At 48.1% G+C, this 17,244-nt stretch overlaps 1 protein-coding gene across 1 annotated transcript in view; it reads left to right on the top strand.

The window, feature by feature from the left end:
- LOC105887913 (microtubule-actin cross-linking factor 1-like) overlaps positions 1 to 17,244 on the top strand; it is a 19,549-nt gene continuing 2,305 nt past the window's right edge. The window contains exons 1-2 of the mRNA XM_012810886.1: positions 1 to 123; positions 2,798 to 3,063. Coding sequence (XP_012666340.1) covers positions 2,844 to 3,063 — 220 coding nt within the window. The 5' untranslated portion in view covers positions 1 to 123; positions 2,798 to 2,843. The remainder of the gene's footprint in view (positions 124 to 2,797; positions 3,064 to 17,244) is intronic.

Genomic DNA, 17,244 nt, shown 5'->3' with positions numbered 1-17,244 from the left:
GGAGCCGCTCCCCTCGGCTCTGCCGCGCTCCCCTCGACTGCGCTCGAGCCCCAGGCGCGCGCGGCCGCCGCCGCCGCCTTTGCTGCTGCCACCGACCACTCTTCCTTCTCCTCGGCTCCCAGGGTAAGGCGCGGGCCGCGGGGCTGAATGCGGGTTACCCGCCCGAGTGCGCGCGGTGCGCGACGGCGGCTGGGGCGCGGTGATTGATTGAGCCGGGCGGCCGCACCTCGGCCCAGGGCAGCCGGCTGCAGCGGGTAGGCTGGTTGACAGGCTCACTTAGCGGCCGCCGGGGCCTCACACCTGCATCCCCCACGGCCAGTGCCCTGGAGCAGCGAGCCCGCGGAACTGGGGTTTCCCCGGGCGGGAGGTGCTAGGGCCAGAGAGGCGTGTTCCCGGGGAAAATAGAGCACCAAGCCCTACCCGGGCCGGGCGAGACATCTACGGGAACGGCAGGGCCGGGCGGGGATGATCGCTTCCCAGCCCCAGGGCTCGGCCGCTGGCCCCAGCGCCCTGTAGGTCCTCGGTCGCGCGTCCCCGCTCTTTGTCAGCCACGCGCGGCGGGCACGCGGACCCACCCGTGCCTCCCCAGGCTCGCGGGCGCCCTTCCTCCCACCGTGGCGAAGGAGGTAGGGGAGGTGGGGAGGGCCGCCGTAGGGGGAGCACCTGGTGAGGTGTCCGTCGCCGACCGCCTGCGGCCTTTGGGGTGGATGTGGGGTGCGGGCGTGCTCTCAGGTCAGACGCGGTCATTGATGGAGTGACCTGGCTGACACAGGGGTGGGGCTGGAACCCCCAAGTCAAACAGGTGTTTGTGAGGGGCGGGAGACTGACCCTGGTAGAACTGAGGAGGGACGGGTTTTTGGGAGGAGGCTTTGGACAAGCATGCCTTTGTAGTAAAATTGGAGCGGGAATGGGCGGTTCTGGGATGAAGCAGGTGGTCTGTGGAGAGGAGGGGCGTTTTCCTGTCCTGGGCTGAGGGTAGGGATGGAAGCTTGGCCTGAGTTTCCCAAAGGCTGGGCTATCACTTCAGTACCTGTCCTGGGCATAAGAGCTGGGAGGTGGGAGCCAGAAGGTAACGGGGGGAGGAGGGAAGCTGCCGGGATAAAGGGCAAGGCTGTGCCAGGACTCGGTCTTTTCCTTTCTGCCTTCTGTGGCTGTATCCCTCCTTGGTGTTCTCCGGGAAGAGGGCCCACGTGCACAGAGGGTGCCCCAGCAAGGGGCACGTTCTGTCTTCCCTAGCTATCTAGCGCCTCTTGCACCGTTTGATGTTTCTTTTGTTATCTCTTTGAATTCTGTGCCTACTGTGGGAATCTGCCAGTAACCCAGGAGGCTGTCTCTGCCCCTTACTGCCTCTAGTCTGAGATTCCAGAATCCAGGAGGAGCTGTGGCCAGATGTCTAGCCATTTAGGCTGCCTTCTCTCTCCACACAGCCCTGTGTGCAGGTGTTCCCTATAAGGGAAATTCAACAGCCCTTGTCCTCCCTAGACTCCAGAGTCAAAGTGAGAGCTGATTTACTTGGGCTGGATTTTGGGCTTGTGGGAAGGCTGTAGCTGAAGGCATGCACCATCTCGGCCCTGATGGAGCCCTTGGGGTGGTGGGCCATGTGTAGCAGATGGTTCTGGCAAGTGAGCTTGGCCTGGCTGAGGGAAGGCTGCCCACTCTGGCTGGTGGAGCCCAGCTGGCCCCAGAGCCATTGTATTTTTCACTCAACACTCTCCACTAGCTAAACTGACCTGAAAAATAGAATTTCCATCCCATCCTCACCTCCCACGCTGAGACACTTATTCCCAAACAGCCCTTGGAATAAGCAAATGACTGACCATTTTATCTAATGCCTGCTGTGTGCCATGCATGACATCAGCCAGTTTTACATTTGCGCTTTACTATATTCTTAAAACATCCTCTAAAATGTAGCATTTCTCCCATTTTTCACCTGAAGAAACTGAGTCTCAGAGAGGTGAAGTGACTTGCTCCAGTCACGCTTACTGATTGTTAAGTGGCCAAAACCAGAATTTTTATACCCAGATCTGTTTTACAGTCCAGTACATTTCCTGATGTGTCTTCTGTAGGCAGAGAGGGAGAATAGGCAAGGAATTTCTGCCTATTCTAGCCTGTGCTTTGACTCATGTGTCCTGTTGAGACTGTGCTTTAGCTTTTGAAAATACTTCCCATCTGTTGCCCCATTTTATCCTTATAGCATTCCTGGGAGGTAAGAACAAGAATGTAATAATAGATACTGCTTATTGAGTGCTGACTGGGCACTAGGCATGAATAAGTGCTTCACATGCAGGATGTCGCTGAGTCCTTGCAAACAACCTTGTATGTTGTTTAGGTGCTATATCATGATTCCCATTTTGTATATCAGGATGCTGAGGCTCAAAGAGGTTACGTGGCGTCTCCAGGGTCTCATAGCTAGTAAATGGTGTAGTAGAATTTGAACCCACATCTTTCTATCTTGCGGGACCTGTGAGCTTAGTTTTCCAAATGTACCCCATAACAATAAAAACTGCAAAATAAATAAATAAATAACAGTGGTTACTTGTAATGGGAGCTAACTTTTACAGTGTTTTAAGTTTTATAGACACCTTCATGTGTGTGATCTCATGATTTTCCCCAAATTTTGTGAATTAGTTTTCTCATGTATTATCTTCATCCCATTTTCCAGATGGAAAAACTGAGGTTCAGATAGGTGAAAAAGTCTGGTCAGTGGCATAACTAGGACTAGAACCTCTCTTGCCAAGTCCCAGTTTTTCTCATGTGACCCCTCCTGTCTGTTCACATTCACCCTTCTCTCCTCCAGATCCCTTCTCCCTGGAGGCCCACCTGCTGCAGCCCCTACCTGGGCCATGTCTTCCTCGGATGAAGAGACGCTCAGTGAGCGGTCATGTCGGAGTGAGCGGTCATGTCGAAGCGAACGGTCTTACAGGAGCGAGAGGTCTGGGAGCCTGTCTCCCTGCCCCCCAGGGGACACTTTGCCCTGGAACCTGCCCCTGCATGAGCAGAAAAAGCGGAAAAGCCAGGATTCAGTGCTGGACCCTGCAGAGCGTGCTGTGGTCAGAGTTGCTGGTAAGAGAGATCCCCCAGTGAGCAGCTGGATGCTGTGGGTGGGAGAGAGGAATGGGCCACTGGCTGGGTGGGGGGCAGACATGTCCTCCTCAGGGCTCTCTGACAAGCCAACTGGAATATAGTTTATTATTATTACTGCTAAAAAGATGATGAAATAAGATTGGAGAAAAACTTGGAAGAGGAAAATCTTCTACCCCTTTGCTAACATGAGAACTGTTTTCATTTCTGCATCACCTTCCCAGGGTCTGTCTCTGTTCAGTTATATTTTCTAAGCAGTTGCCTTCATGGTTTATGTGCCATTCTGGATCTTGTCGGTTACTCTTACATCAAAAAGATTTTTTGTATTATAGTTGCCATTTTAAAATGTTGTATAATATTTTTCAATTTTCTATATCCTACTCTTTTTTTCACCATAGTAGACAATGCTGTTGTAAACATATTTAAGAATAATAATTTTTTTACATCTGTTGAGTTCTTTCTTTCTCTTTTTTAAATTCACATATTTATTTATTTATTTTGCAGTTTTTGGCTAGGGCCGGGTTTGAACCCACCACCTCCGGTATATGAGACGGCGCCCTACTCCTTTGAGCCACAGGCGCTGCCCGAGTTATTTCATTATAACAAAGTTATAGTTCAGGTTTACTCGCATTACCTTCCAAAGGTGTTGTAGGCATTTACCTTAAACACGATGTGAGACCTGGGGGCTGCCTCCACCTGTGGTGGGAGGTCCCAGTTCTTTGACAAGCCCAGTGCAGTGCAGTGGCTGTGAGTGTAGGTTTTGGAGTCAGAGAGACAAGGTGTTAGGTTGTGGCCCTGCCACTGACCATCTATGTGACACTGAGCAAGTCCCTTCCTCCACCTGAGCCTCACTTTCCTTATCTTCAGAATGTCCCCTGTGCAGGCTTGCCTTGAGGGTTAGATGCAGTAATGTTCGCAAAGCCCTCAGCACAGTTTTTGGCTCTGTAAAGGCGATACTTCCACCGAAGGCATTCAAAGCTGCCTCCCTGGGGTGTGCTCAGCAGGGTTCGGTGCCAGAGTGCAGACAGATAGACAGAGGAGTGCCTGCAGCTAATTCAGTGACATCACTCGCTTTCCAGCTATCACCAAGGCCTGTCCTGCCCCCTCCACTTTGTCATCTGTCACCTGGACCTCCAACAACTATCTAATAGTTCTCCCTTTCTTAGTCTTGCCCCCCCATCCTCCACATGACTCACAGAGTATTTTAGGTCTAAAATGCAAACCTAATCCTATTACTCAGCTGCTTATAACCCATCTTTGGCTCTTCATTGCCTGTGGAATAAAGGCTTTAACATAAAGACCCATCAAAATTAGCCCCAACTTACCTCTTCAGCTTCACCTGCTGCCACCTCTGCCCTCAAGCACCCTGCTACATTGCACTATAATTTGGCCCCATGCACCCTGCTGGGTCAAACGTCCATGCTTTTCGTTTTCTCCTCTGCAAGATGCCAATAGCCTCCCCCCTTCTCTATTAAGTGCCGCCTCCACGATGTCCCTAATGCCCTCAGTGGTATCCAAAGCTGCCTCCTCCACTCTCGCATTCACACCTTTCTCCCTTCCTTGTTCCCTGGTACAGTACAGCAGTGAACCCACAGGGTACCCATCACTCCCCCAGAACTGGGAACAATTTGGGACTATGTCTTATGTTTTTACCCTAATGATTTGTACAGGCCTTGTGCATGCTAGAGATCAGCCAGTATTGAATGACTGAATGAATGCAAGCAAGGGTGCCTTGAGGATAATACGTGACAGATTGGGATCTGGGAACAAGCAGTGGGTTGTAATGGTAAGTTAGACAGGGATAGAGTTATGTGGGCTCCAGTAGTTGGGAAAGGATTTTAGCGGGAGGGAGCTCCAAGTGAAGAGTCAGCAGGCATGAGAGTTTGAACTCCTTCTTTATGGGTTGTAGGGAGCCCTTGGAGGAAATCCTTCTCAAGACCTTTGGGCCTGCAGCATCAGCCAGTGGCAGAGTTTTCAGAGCTGCCCCTAGGAAACAGGAAGGGCTTTACTTGTCCCCAGCCATGAAGACCCATGATTCAGGGCTCTTTGAAAGCAGAGTGGGTGTCTCATTCTCTCTTCCTTATTCTCTGTCTCCATCCTTCATCACTCATGCATACCTCTAGATCGCTTTGTGATGATTTCCAGCCTTCTCTGAGGAGGCCCAGGAGATGATTTGCCTGCTTTTTAAGGTTCTGAGTCTAGAATAGAAGCAGAGTGGACTCAAGGAGGCTTAATCTATAGGCAAAGCCCCTGGGTCAACTGAGCAAAGGGATGGCCTGTGCTGTGCTCTGTTTCTGTCATCCGTGCTGATCTACTTTGCATCCTGACAGTGCTGACTGCCTGTTTTGAGGAGGGGGCTGGGCCAGTGAGGCTGAAAATGGGGAGACTGCCATGGTTAAAAATAACTTGTGCTCTGCAGTTGGGCGTGTTTCTTTAGCAGGAGAGAAGAGAGGCAGCAGAGACGAGGCGGGACTGCAACTTTAGGGTCTGGCTGGAATCTTCATGTGATTTTAGAATGTTGTGGGGGCTCTGCCAGAAGAATGAAAAAGGCAGCCTTAGCTCTGCGGGGACTCCTTCATATGACGTTCAGGAGGGCCGTGGGGTGGGGGGGGCCTGGATGTTCTGAAGCTCTCTGAAGCAGACTTTTCATTCTGGGAGGAAATGAAATCAGTCTTAGACTGGAAGCCAGCTGTGCAATTTTCTCCTCCCTCTGGGCCTTGGCTTATGAGGCCAAGTGGGGGTGTCTGAATCAGTCTCACCAAACGGAGATCTCCCCTTTCCCTGGCCCCGTTCCCTGTCCTGAGCTAGTCTCAGGGTCTTGCCCTTACTTGAGAGGCCTCACAGGGGAACCCTGCTGGTCACACATGTCAGAGTAAAGAGGCGTGTCAAGGCTAAGAAACCTGGTGATCTCAGCCGACAAAGTCAAAGCAGGTTATAGGGACTCTATACAGGCTGGAACATGATTTTTCCTTCCATCTCCCTATCCTCCTCCTTTCCCTTCATTTTTTTTTCTCCCTCCTCTTTTGCCAGCCCTATTCCCAACTCCTTAAGCCCGGCTACACTGAAATGCAAAAATAGTTACTAATGAGAGTGCCTTATTTCTGTTTATCAGCTTTATGGTTTATACAGAGATTTCATAATAATTCTTTGTGATAGGCATGACACATGTCAGCATCTGAGGCTCAGAGGGTTTAAGGGATTTCCCTGTGGTCACACAGGACTGGAAGACACAGACCTTCTAACTCCGAGTACATTGCTATTTGTTTCCTTAGGCAATACCTGGCAGCCAGGCCAGTCTGAATCTTCTGCAGGTGATTATCTAAGTAGCTGACTTGGTGTTCAGACTCACCTGAGAGACCTTTTAGTCACTTCTGGGAGAGTCCTCAAGATTCTGATCTATAGGAGAAGGAGAGGGCAGAGACAAAGATCTAGGAAACTTTGCCTTTTCCCCTCTGGCTCTCTGTCTTTAGTGAAGAGCAGTAGTAATATCCTTTCTTTTTGGTGAGAGGCAATAAGGAAGAGGGAAGCTAGGGAGGTTACTTTAGTAAGGTGTGCAGTCCCAAAGGATAGAGAAGGAGAGAGGAAAAAGAGTGGTTAAAAGGCTCGGCGCCTGTGGCTCAAGTGGCTAAGGCGCCAGCCCATACACCTGAGCTGGCGGGTTCAAATCCAGCCTGGGCCCGCCAAACAACATTGATGGCTGCAACAACAACAACAAAAAAAATAGACAGCCGTTGTGGCGGCCGTCTGTGGTCACAGCTACTTGGGAGGCGGAGGCAGGAGACTCGCTTGAGCGAGTGGTTAAAAACAAACAAGGGGGCTCGCCTATAGCTAAGGCGCCAGCCACGTACACCTAAGGTGGTGGGTTCGAATCCCCAGCCCAGACCCGCCAAACAACAATGACGGCTGCAACCAAAAAATAGCCGGGCGTTGTGGCGGGCGCCTGTGGTCCCAGCTACTTGGGAGGCGGAGGCAGGAGACTCGCTTGAGCCCAGGAGTTGGAGGTTGCTGTGAGCTGTAATGCCACGGCACTCTACCCAGGGGGACAGCTTGAGGCTCTGTCTCAAAAAAAAAAAAAAAAAAAAGGGCAGCGCCTGTGGCTCAAAAGGGTAGGGCACCAATCCCATATCCCAGAGGTGGCGGTTTCAAACCCAGCCCCGGCCAAAACCTTAAAACAAACAAAACAGTGTAGTACAACACTAGGGGGCGCCAGTCACGTTAGTCGTCATTGTAGATTTGCATATTTATTATGACAAGTTTCCTGCAGTTGGTAGTAAAGTGTCTTGAAGAAAGGCTCATGTTCTGGCTAGGGCAGAGTTAGGTGCAAGAGGCACTCACCAGCCACCCATTCATTTATCCAACATCACATATTCAGGACACTTCCTGTTTTTAGCATTGATGTTCAAAGATGAAAGAAGACGTGGTCTCTTCTTCATGGAACTCAATCTAGTTGAGAGTATAGAAGGAAAAAGATAATTACACCCCTGTGTGTATTGTACAAAAGGGGAGCTCAGTTACTAAAGGCTAATGTTGGTCTCCTAGTTAACCTGCAGAAAGCATTTGTGGCATTCATCATCAAGAGCCCCTCACCATGTGCGGCTGAAACGATCATTCCCAACTTCTGCTCCATCATGGCCTCCTCCTGGAAGCCTTCCTTGATCTCCTCAGTCAGACAGCAGCTGTATCTCTACCCAGCGTTTGTTTCACTTGGTCTTATATTCAAGTTCATTGTTCATTTTCCCCCTAAATGTGGAGCTTGTAATCAGGAGTCCAACTGTTCCCTTTCTGCCTGGAGCACACAGCTCTGAGGGCATGGTGTCTGCTCAGAGGAGGGAGCCTACTCTTCTGTACCCCCATATCTCTCCTCTATACCCCTGTATCTCTCCTCTGTGATGCAAGTTCTGGGAAGACATCCCACAGGAACCTCTCTGCTTATTCATTTATTCATTCATTCAGTAAAAAAATAGATATAGCCCCCGCTATGTGCCAGGCACTGTGGAAACAACTGGACCTAGAGGCAGAACAGTTAAGCAAATGACTTTACTTCTTGGAACTGCAGTTTCCTTATTTGTAAGGAAATAATACCTGCTCCAAATGGTCATTGAATGAGAATTAAAATGTGATGGACAGGGCAGTTTCTGTGGCTCAGTGAGTAGGGCGCCGGCCCCATATGCTGAGGGTGGCGGGTTCAAACCCAGCCCTAGCCAACTGCAACAAAAAATAGCCGGGCCTTGTGGTGAGTGCCTGTAGTCCCAGCTACTCGGGAGGCTGAGGCAAGAGAATCACCTAAGCCCAGGAGTTGGAGGTTGCTGTGAGGTATGTGATGTTGCCATGGTTCTCTATCAAGGGTGATAAAGTGAGACTCTGTCTTTAAAAAAAAAAGAAAATGTGATGGACAAACATAGGTTCATGTGCTTCTTACTGCACTTAGCAGTGTCATTCCTTGTAACTTCCCTGGCAACCAGAAGAGGCCGTGGAGACTCCAGAAGGCTGGCGGTTTCCCAGGTCACCAAGGAAGGGGCCCAAGCCTCTTATTTCTATCCCTTTCTTTTGTTCCCTCTAGTACTTTGTCAGAGAGTAGATGGTTTATTCTGGCCAAGCCATGAGTGGGAAGAAGGGAATACAGAGATGAGAAAAACAGTGTTACTGGGAATCCTTACTCCTGGGCTGGTGGCAACCTTCCTTGCTCTGAGACTTTTCAAGCTTTGTACTTAAGAAAGCTCCTTCTCCTCTCCAGGCTTCCCTTGCAGGGTCCTCAGAGTCCCTGGCTCTGTTCTGGAGCTTGGTTTTAGCAGCAGGAGAGATGAGCAGAAGAGAGTCACGTGAAAGTGGGGCAGAATGAATTGTAGCTACACACCACCAGCTCAGCTCCAGCTCTTTGAAAGTAAATCTGGGTCACATTAGCTGCAGGGATAGAAAATGACCACTTGGGCAGAATTCTGTGCAGGCAGCAGAAAAGACAACCAATCTGTCCTTTTGCTGAGGCTCAGGGTCCCTGTGGGACCCTAGCTGGTGAGGGAAGGTAGTTGCTGCATTGCAAGGTGTGATGCTGTCATTATGCCATCAGCCTCCCATCATGCTTTTCTAGTAGCTTCCCAGGTGATGCAGAAAAAGGTATATTATGGAATGACAGTCTGGCTCATGACTTTCTGTTACAGAGGAGCCTGGGACTAAGGTTAGGAATGCAGATGAAGGACTGGTTACTCTGGGGACTGTGGACTGCTATCATTCTTACTCTCATGGGCTCAGAGATTAGATGCCACCAGAGGAGCTGACATGGCAGCAGCTTCTCGGGTGGCATTTTTCTTTTTATCTCAGCAGGCCTCCCTCTAAGGAAAGGCTTATGGATATATCTGGATATAATCTGTCAGCACCTGGCCAGGTGCAGTGGCTCACATCTATAATCTTAGTACTCTGGGAGGCTGAGGCAGGAGGATCACTTGAACTCAGGAATTTGAGGCCAGCCTGAGCAAAAGCGAGACCCCATCACTACTAAAAATAGAAAAACTAGCCGGGTGTACTGGCGTAGGTCTGTAGTCTCAGCTACCTTGGAAGGCTGAGGCAAGAGGATTGTTCAAGCCCAACAGTTTGAGCTTGCTGTGAGCTACAATGACACAGCTGCACTCTACCCATTGTGACACAATGAGACTCTTTCTCAAAAAAAAAAAAAAAAAAATCTATCAGCACCAGAGTGCTATACTAAGCCTGGCCAGCTCTCTCCTGGTTGCTGTAGCTAGGACCTGCCATGCTTTGACCCTGTGACTGCCTGTTGCCACCTGTCAGAAGCTAGCCAGTTCCCTGGGAGGCTTAGGTGAGTAGAGCTCCGCCTTGGCTCTCCTGCAGGAGCAGAATGGGTGCTGCCTGGACTTAGGATGCTGCTACAGGGAAGGTCTGAAGGCCTTCTAACTTGAAGTGTGGTTAGGAGTGGAAATTTCTATCCTGAACTGTGCCCTACCTTCTATCCAAGAAGAAACCGGGCTTTTGACTTGTGGTCCAGCAAAGGATTCTGCCTGGAGCTTCAATGTGTGTCTCTGGGTATCCCCCACCTCCCACCCTGCTCTTTTGTATGTTTCCTCATTTGCTCACCCTTCCATTCAATTAAGCAGGGAGATGGCTTTGGGACTCAGTGGGAGTCCTAGTTTCATCACTCACTGCCAGTTGTGTGACCCTCGGAAGTTACTAACCTCATGGAGCGTCAGTGCCTTACAGTTCAGATGGAGGCACAGGAGAGCTAGCTACCTCAGAGACTTGCAGGGTAGATTAAATGAGACAGTGAGAGCAAGATGCCAGTGGCCCTGTGCCTGCTACACAGTAAGCCTTTGATACACACTAGCTCTTCACTTTAACATCATTCATTCACACATACACTTGTTTATCGATTCATAAACGTGCTGATTTATCTGCTTGCTCGTTCATTGATCGCATCCTTGCCCATTCAACAAATACTCCTACAACTACTTTGTTCTAGGCTCAGACTGGGCTTCAGACCCCAGCTCCTGCCTATGAAGGCAGTTTAGAAGGCAACATGACTGGTGCTACAAGGCCTGAAGAGAGTTTCAGAGAAGTTCTGGGAGAGCAGGGCCTTCTACTCCTGTTCCTCCCCTGCTTAGGGCAGTGATAGTATTTTTTCTGTGACTGGAAAAGAAATAGGAAGTATGCGGGGCCTGGTGGCCCACACCTGTAATGCTAGCACTTTGGGAGGCAGGGGCAGGGGGATCTCTTGAGCTCAGGAGTTCAAGACCAGCTTGAGCAAGAATGCAACCCCCTTCTCTCCAAAAATGAGAAAAAATTATCTGGGCATGATGGAATGCACATTTAGTCTTAGCTACTGGGGAGGCTGAGGGAGGAAAAAAAAAAGCTTAGCGCCAGTGGCTCAAGCGGCTGAGGCTCCAGCCACATACACCTGAGCTGGCAGGTTCGAATCCAGTCTGGGCCTGCCAAACAACAATGACGGCTGCATCCAAAAAACAGCCAGGTGTTCTGGTGAGCACCTGTAGTCCCAGCTACTTGGGAGGCAGAGGCAGGAGAATCGTTTGAGCCCAGGAGTTGGAGGTTGCTGTGAGCTGTGATGCAACAGCACTCTACCCAGGGTCACAGTTTGAGGCTCTGTCTCAAAAAAAAAAAAAAAAGAAAAGAAAAAAAGAAAGAAAAGGAGGGCTGGGTGCTCTGGTTCATGCCTATAATCCTGGCACTCTGGGAGGTGGATTGCTTGAGCTCAGGACCAGCCTGAGCAAGAGCAAGACTCCATGTCTACTAAATTAGAAAAAATTAGTCATAGTTCCAGCTAATTGGGAGGCTGAGGCAAGAGGATCACTTGAGCCCAAGAGTTTGAGGTTGCTGTGAACTATGACACCATGGCCCTCAACCCAGGGCAACAGAGTGAGACTCTGTCCTTCACCTCCCCCCAAAAAGGAAAAGACAGAGAAATAGGAATTGGCCAGTGCAACCTGAAGAGAGAGGGCACATCCTTGTTGCTTGTTTCTCTTCTGGCTATCCTTCCTTTGGCTTTAGCAGGAAGGAAGGAAAATGAAGAGAGAATAGGTAGTGGAATAGGAATTAAAGAATCCAGAAAGTTGATTTGGTGAGTGAACTCTGGACTCAGTTCAGGAGCTTGAGAGCTGAGGCCAACTGGGATCCCCTAGTAAATGATAGCTAGGAAAGCCACTATGTAGAGTCCTAGATGTGTGCCAGGTATTTTACATACATCCTTTAATCCTCATAGGACCCTGGGTAGTAGTTAATATTTTCAACAGAAAAGAAAAGTTTAGAAACTTGTCTGAGGTTATACATTAAGCAAATAATGAAGATGGGGTTCAGCCTTACTCAGTTTATGCATTGTATCCCCCAGAACTCCAGCACAGGCAAATATGCTCTTTGGATTTGTGTAGTGTTGAGCTTCAGGTTGGCCTACCTCCAAAACCCCCTACACTTTCCTGACTACTTCAAACATATACCAAAGTAGTGAGACTAGGGTAATGAACCCCCATCACCCAGAAACAAAGTCAATTCATGGCCAATCTTATTTCATTCATACACTCCTATCAGTGGAAAAAACAGGAAGTGTGTTTTTTCCATTTTCTCATTCAAGAATCGAGACAGAAGACTTCTGTGACCCTAAAATATGTGAGGATTTCTCACTGTCTGCAAGCAAGCAATCATTTCTGCAGTGGACACCAGCTGGGTGTCTTCCAATTAAATTCTGACAGGGCAGGGTGCGGTGGCGCATGCCTGTAATCTTAGCACTCCTGGAGGCCAATGCGGGCTGATTGCTTGAGCTCAGAAGCTTGAGCCAGAGGGAGACCAGCCTAAGCCAGAGTGAGACCTCTGTCTCTAAAAAAGAAATAGCCAGGCATTATTGTGGTGGGTACTTATAGTCCTAGCTACTCAGGAGGCTGAGGCAAGAGGATTGCTTGAGCCCAAACGTTTGAAGCTGCTGTTTGCTATAAAACCACCACACTCTACCACGGGTGACAAAGTGAGATTCTTTCTCAAAAAAAAAAAAAAAAAAGAAAAAAATGACACTTTTTACTTGGAGATAGCATCAAATCCCTTGGATTGGGGTCTCAGTTCCTAAGATTGCCTCCCTTCACTCCCAGTGCCAATCCCCAGCCGTAGATTGTTTTACCTGTGTTTCTGAGACGCCAGCTATAAATTGAACCCTCTTCCTTGGGTTCAATTGATTTGCTAGAGCTGCTCACAGAACTCAGGGAAACGCGTATGTTCACTGGTTTTTTATAAAGGATACAACTGAAGGGATGCATAGATCTTTACGGGGTGAGGAATGTGGAGTTTCCATGCCCTCCCTGGGTGCTTCCCTCCAGGAACCTCCACCCATTCAGCAATCCGGAAGCTCTTTGAGTCCTGTTCTCTTGGGCATATTATGGAGACTTAATATGATAGGCATGATTGACAACCATGGGATTGGACAAAAGGGGTATTGGAAGCCCAGCAAGGCCTGTCTGTTTGGATTCTTCTTGATCTCTCTGTATAGCACTTCTTCCCCCCAGGGAATGGGGCAGGACCTCTTCTGAAATGGGAGGCTTATGACCCACAATCAGAAAGGCAGCGGATGCACTGGTTCTGTGCCTACTAAAAGAAAAAAAACAGAGATACCAGGTGCAGTGGCTTACATCTGTAATCCCAGTACTCTAGGAGGCCAAGGTGGGTGGATTGCTTGAGCTCAGAAGTTTGAGACCAGCCTGAGCAAGAATGAGGCCCCCTCCCTACTAAAGACAGACAAACTAGTCAGGCATCATGGTGGATGCCTATAGTCCCAGCTACTTGGGAAGCTGAGGCAGGAGGATTACTTAAGCCCAAGAGTTTGAGGTTGCTATAAGCTACAATGATGGCATGGCATTCTGCCCAGGACAACAGAGTAAGACAAAGACTTTGTCTTGAAGAAAAGAAAAGAGAGAGAGAGAAAAAAAAAGAAAATATGGGAAGATTAGAGTCCTGACCTGGGAAGAAAAAAGAGCAGGTGAAAAGAGGAAGGAGGTCAGAGAAAGAGATTCTATTTTCTGAGGCGCTTCTTTTTTTTTTTTTTGAGACAGAGCCTCACTATGTCACCCTTGGTAGAGTGCCGTAGTGTCACAGCTCATAGCAACCTCCTACTCTTGGGTTTAAGAGATTGTCTTGCCTCAGACTCCCAAGTAGGTGGGACCACAGGCACCTGCCACAACACCCGGCTATTTTCTTGTTGCAGTTGCCATTGTTGCTTAGCTGGCCTGGCCAGGCTCAATCCCATCAACCTCGCTGCATGTGGCTGGCACTCTAACCACTGTGCTACAGGCACTGAGCCATGAGGCCAGCTTCTGAAGGGTAAAGTGTCCCAATATTATGACAAAAAAATGTAAGAAGGGATATGGATTTATGAGTCAGGAACCGAACCACGGACAAAAATACACACACACATAACACATACAAGATGGTAAAAAATGTATACATATTTTAAGATGTTATCTATATATTACTTTTTGAAGTTGAATTGAAGGTATGGTTACTGGTCAAGTGTACCTAGACATGCTACACCCAGCCATTTTACCTGCATTTCATACACTTTTTGGAAATAATCGATTTTACTTCCCATAAGATCTCTTGAGATGTATATACATTTTTTGGCACCCCTGGTATATATTTATCATAATATCACTGCCTCCCAGTAATCACATACTTTCACCTCCCACACGTTCTTACCATTATATTATACTGTTGTTCTAATAGCAGATATACCAGTTTATTTATACAGTTTATACCACAGTCTGTATCTGATGACTAGAACAAGTCCACCTGATCCACTGCACAGAGACTTTACAAGGGATCCTAACTTCCAAAAGCTGGAGACCCTCTTAGTGATGCTGGGATGATCCTCTGGTCCTTCCAGCTTGAGTTCCATATTCCATTCCCAGAACACACCGAGCTAGACTAAAGCATTCCTGGTTCTATGTATGAAACCTTGATTTTAGGGGATGGTGTCTGTCTGTTTTGTCCAAATCACCTCAAGCCCATGGACCTTGAGTTTGAATTGGGACCCTGCTAGTGTAATTGAAGAAAATACCCCAAAATGGATTTCAAGGATTTAATCTCAAGAGACTGAAGTTGAGATGCAATAGGATTGAGGTCTTTAAAATTAGGAAGGGAATGAATTCTGTTCTTGTCAAAGGAGCCTGTGTCTCAGGTAAACAAGCCATACCCCTCAAATCCCCAAAGAGTATAGACTGCCTGTAGCCCTGCTTGGTAGGAACCTCAGACTCCCCACGTAGGATGAGACTTTTGCCACGAAGTAGAGGGATTGTGTGTGGTAGAGTAGCATTTACATTAGCCTGATTCTTTCAAAGAGGAAAAATAGCTTTTTTTCTTGTGAAAAAATTCACAGAGAAGCTGGGAAATAGCAGACAGACCCATACTTTTCTTTCTTTTTTTTTTTTTTTTTTTTTGTGACAGTCTCACTTTGTCATCCTTGGATAGAGTGCTGTGGCATCATAGCTCACAGCAACCTCAAACTCTGGGACTCAAGCCATCTTCTTGCTTCAGCCTCTGGAGTAGCTGGGACTATAGGTGCCTACCACAACACCTGGCTAAATGCTTTTTCTAACAACTATTGTTATGTTCTGAATGCCAGGCTTTGTGCTTAGCACTTTTCATGCTGCATTTGACCTAATCCTCAAAACAACTTTAGGAGGCAGTTATGCTGCAGGAAATAGAAACCCAGAGAGTTCAGTAAGTTGTTCAATGTCTTCTACCCAGTAAGGGGCCAAACTGAGAATAGCCCTATCTCTGCCTAGGGCAACCCACTGCCTCTCCCATTACAAGGAACAGAAGTTTAATAACAGCTAACATCTGTGCCGCACTTGAAGGTTCATGGGTGCCTTAACACCCATCATCTTCACTGTGTCTCAGGAAGCCCCAAGCAGGTGAGGCATTCCATGCTTCTCCAGGATAGCTGCCTATCAGGGGTCCAGCCTCTGCTTATTTCCCCCAGTAAGCCTTGGAAATTCTTTGGCATTGGCTCTGGCAAGCCAGGGGAAAAGGTTTAGGGAGAGGCTGAGGTGGAGAAAGTTGGCTGGTTGCTATGGTAACCCAGATGGCTGAGTAACCATTTTGAAGGTTGCTATGGTGATGGGCTTCTGGTGGTAGGGATCCTGTCTTCCTGGGTGGCTGGCACCATACAGGCCTCTTAAACTAGAGATGTTGCACTTTCTGAACAGAAGAGGGCAGCATGAGAGTGGGCAAAGGCTTCCGGCCCCACAGCAGATTTGGCAATTTAAGGCCAAGCTTGAAAAGGGTTTCCAGGAACTGGGCAGAAAGGGAGCTCTGATGAGATTGGCTGAACAGAGCCTGTGCGGGACAGGTTGGTGATCCTGCACTTCTGAGACTAGAACTAGGTGATTTTCTTCCCATTACTGGTCAAAGGATAAGTCTTGGGGTAGCCCCTTCAGTGTCTGGCATCCCACAGAAGATAGCTATCTCTGCAGGGAGGAATGGAGAGAACATTCTTTCCCTGTGATCAAACTCTGAATCTTTGCTGGAATGTCCAGCAAATAATTTATAAAGCATCAATTAACACATGTAAAATAACGCAACATGAGCCAAGCTAAAGAAGGTCTGGGAGTAAACCCTGATGGGCACCAGCAGATAGAGAAATAATTTTGCCTTTCCTTCTTCTTCTCTGTGTATGAGTGCCTTGAGTCTTTGAGTACCCAGTGGATGCTGAATTAGATTCTCAATTGTCTTGAGTCGTAAATCTGGCCCCCGCTGCCAGTGGGAGGCATGTGTTTAGTGAGGCAACCATTCCTTCAGCAATTATTTATTAATTATAAATAATTAGGTGCAAAGTATTGTGGAGGTCCTATGAAGAAACATGAAATAGATGTCTGTGATCTCAAAAAATTGATGAACTTGGAGGTTAAGGAGGCAGTGATGTAGATACTGACAATACATGTGGTTGGAGACTCAAAATTAGGGAAAAGAAAATGCAGTTAGGATTTTGAGAAGAGACTCATCTACTTGGGTTGATTAAAAATAACTTGATGGTGGGTGGTGCCTGTGGCTCAAGGAGTAGGGCGCTGGCCCCATATACTGGAGGTGGCAGGTTCAAACCCTGCCCCGGCCAAAAAAAAATAATAACTTCATGGTAGTTAAGGTGAACTTTCATGGTAGATTTTAGTAGGTGGAGTTGGGGGATGGACATTTGCAAAGACTCAGACTTCTATCACAGGAGAAGAGGACGCTACACACAACAATGTCATGGGAGATCAGCCTGGAAAGGAAGGCGGGTGTCAAAATATGGAAGACTTTTTTTTTTTTGAGACAGACTCTTGCTTTGTCACCTGGGCTAGAGTACCATGGCCTCAGCCTAACTCACAGCAACTTCAAACTCCTAGGCTCAAGCCATCCTCCTGCATTAGCCTCCCAAGTAGTTGGGACTACTGGCACTTGCCACAACACTTGCTAATTTTTCTATTTTTAGTAGAGATGTGGTATCTCTCTTGCTCAGATTGGTCTCAACTCCTGAGATCAAGGGATCTTCCTGCCTCAGGCCTCCCAGAGTACTAGGATTACAGGTGTGAGCCACTGTACCCCTACAAAATATGGAAGACTTTGAATGCCAGGTTTAGATAAGGGATGCTGTGAAAGACAAACATCTCTTCTTTTTTTTTTTTTTTTTTT

This window comes from Otolemur garnettii, unplaced genomic scaffold (genome assembly GCF_000181295.1).
Source record: "Otolemur garnettii isolate 467f Iridium unplaced genomic scaffold, OtoGar3 scaffold00144, whole genome shotgun sequence".
NCBI lineage: Eukaryota > Metazoa > Chordata > Mammalia > Primates > Galagidae > Otolemur > Otolemur garnettii.
Note: the sequence above shows the minus strand (reverse complement) of the source record. Positions and strands in the feature narration are given on the sequence as shown.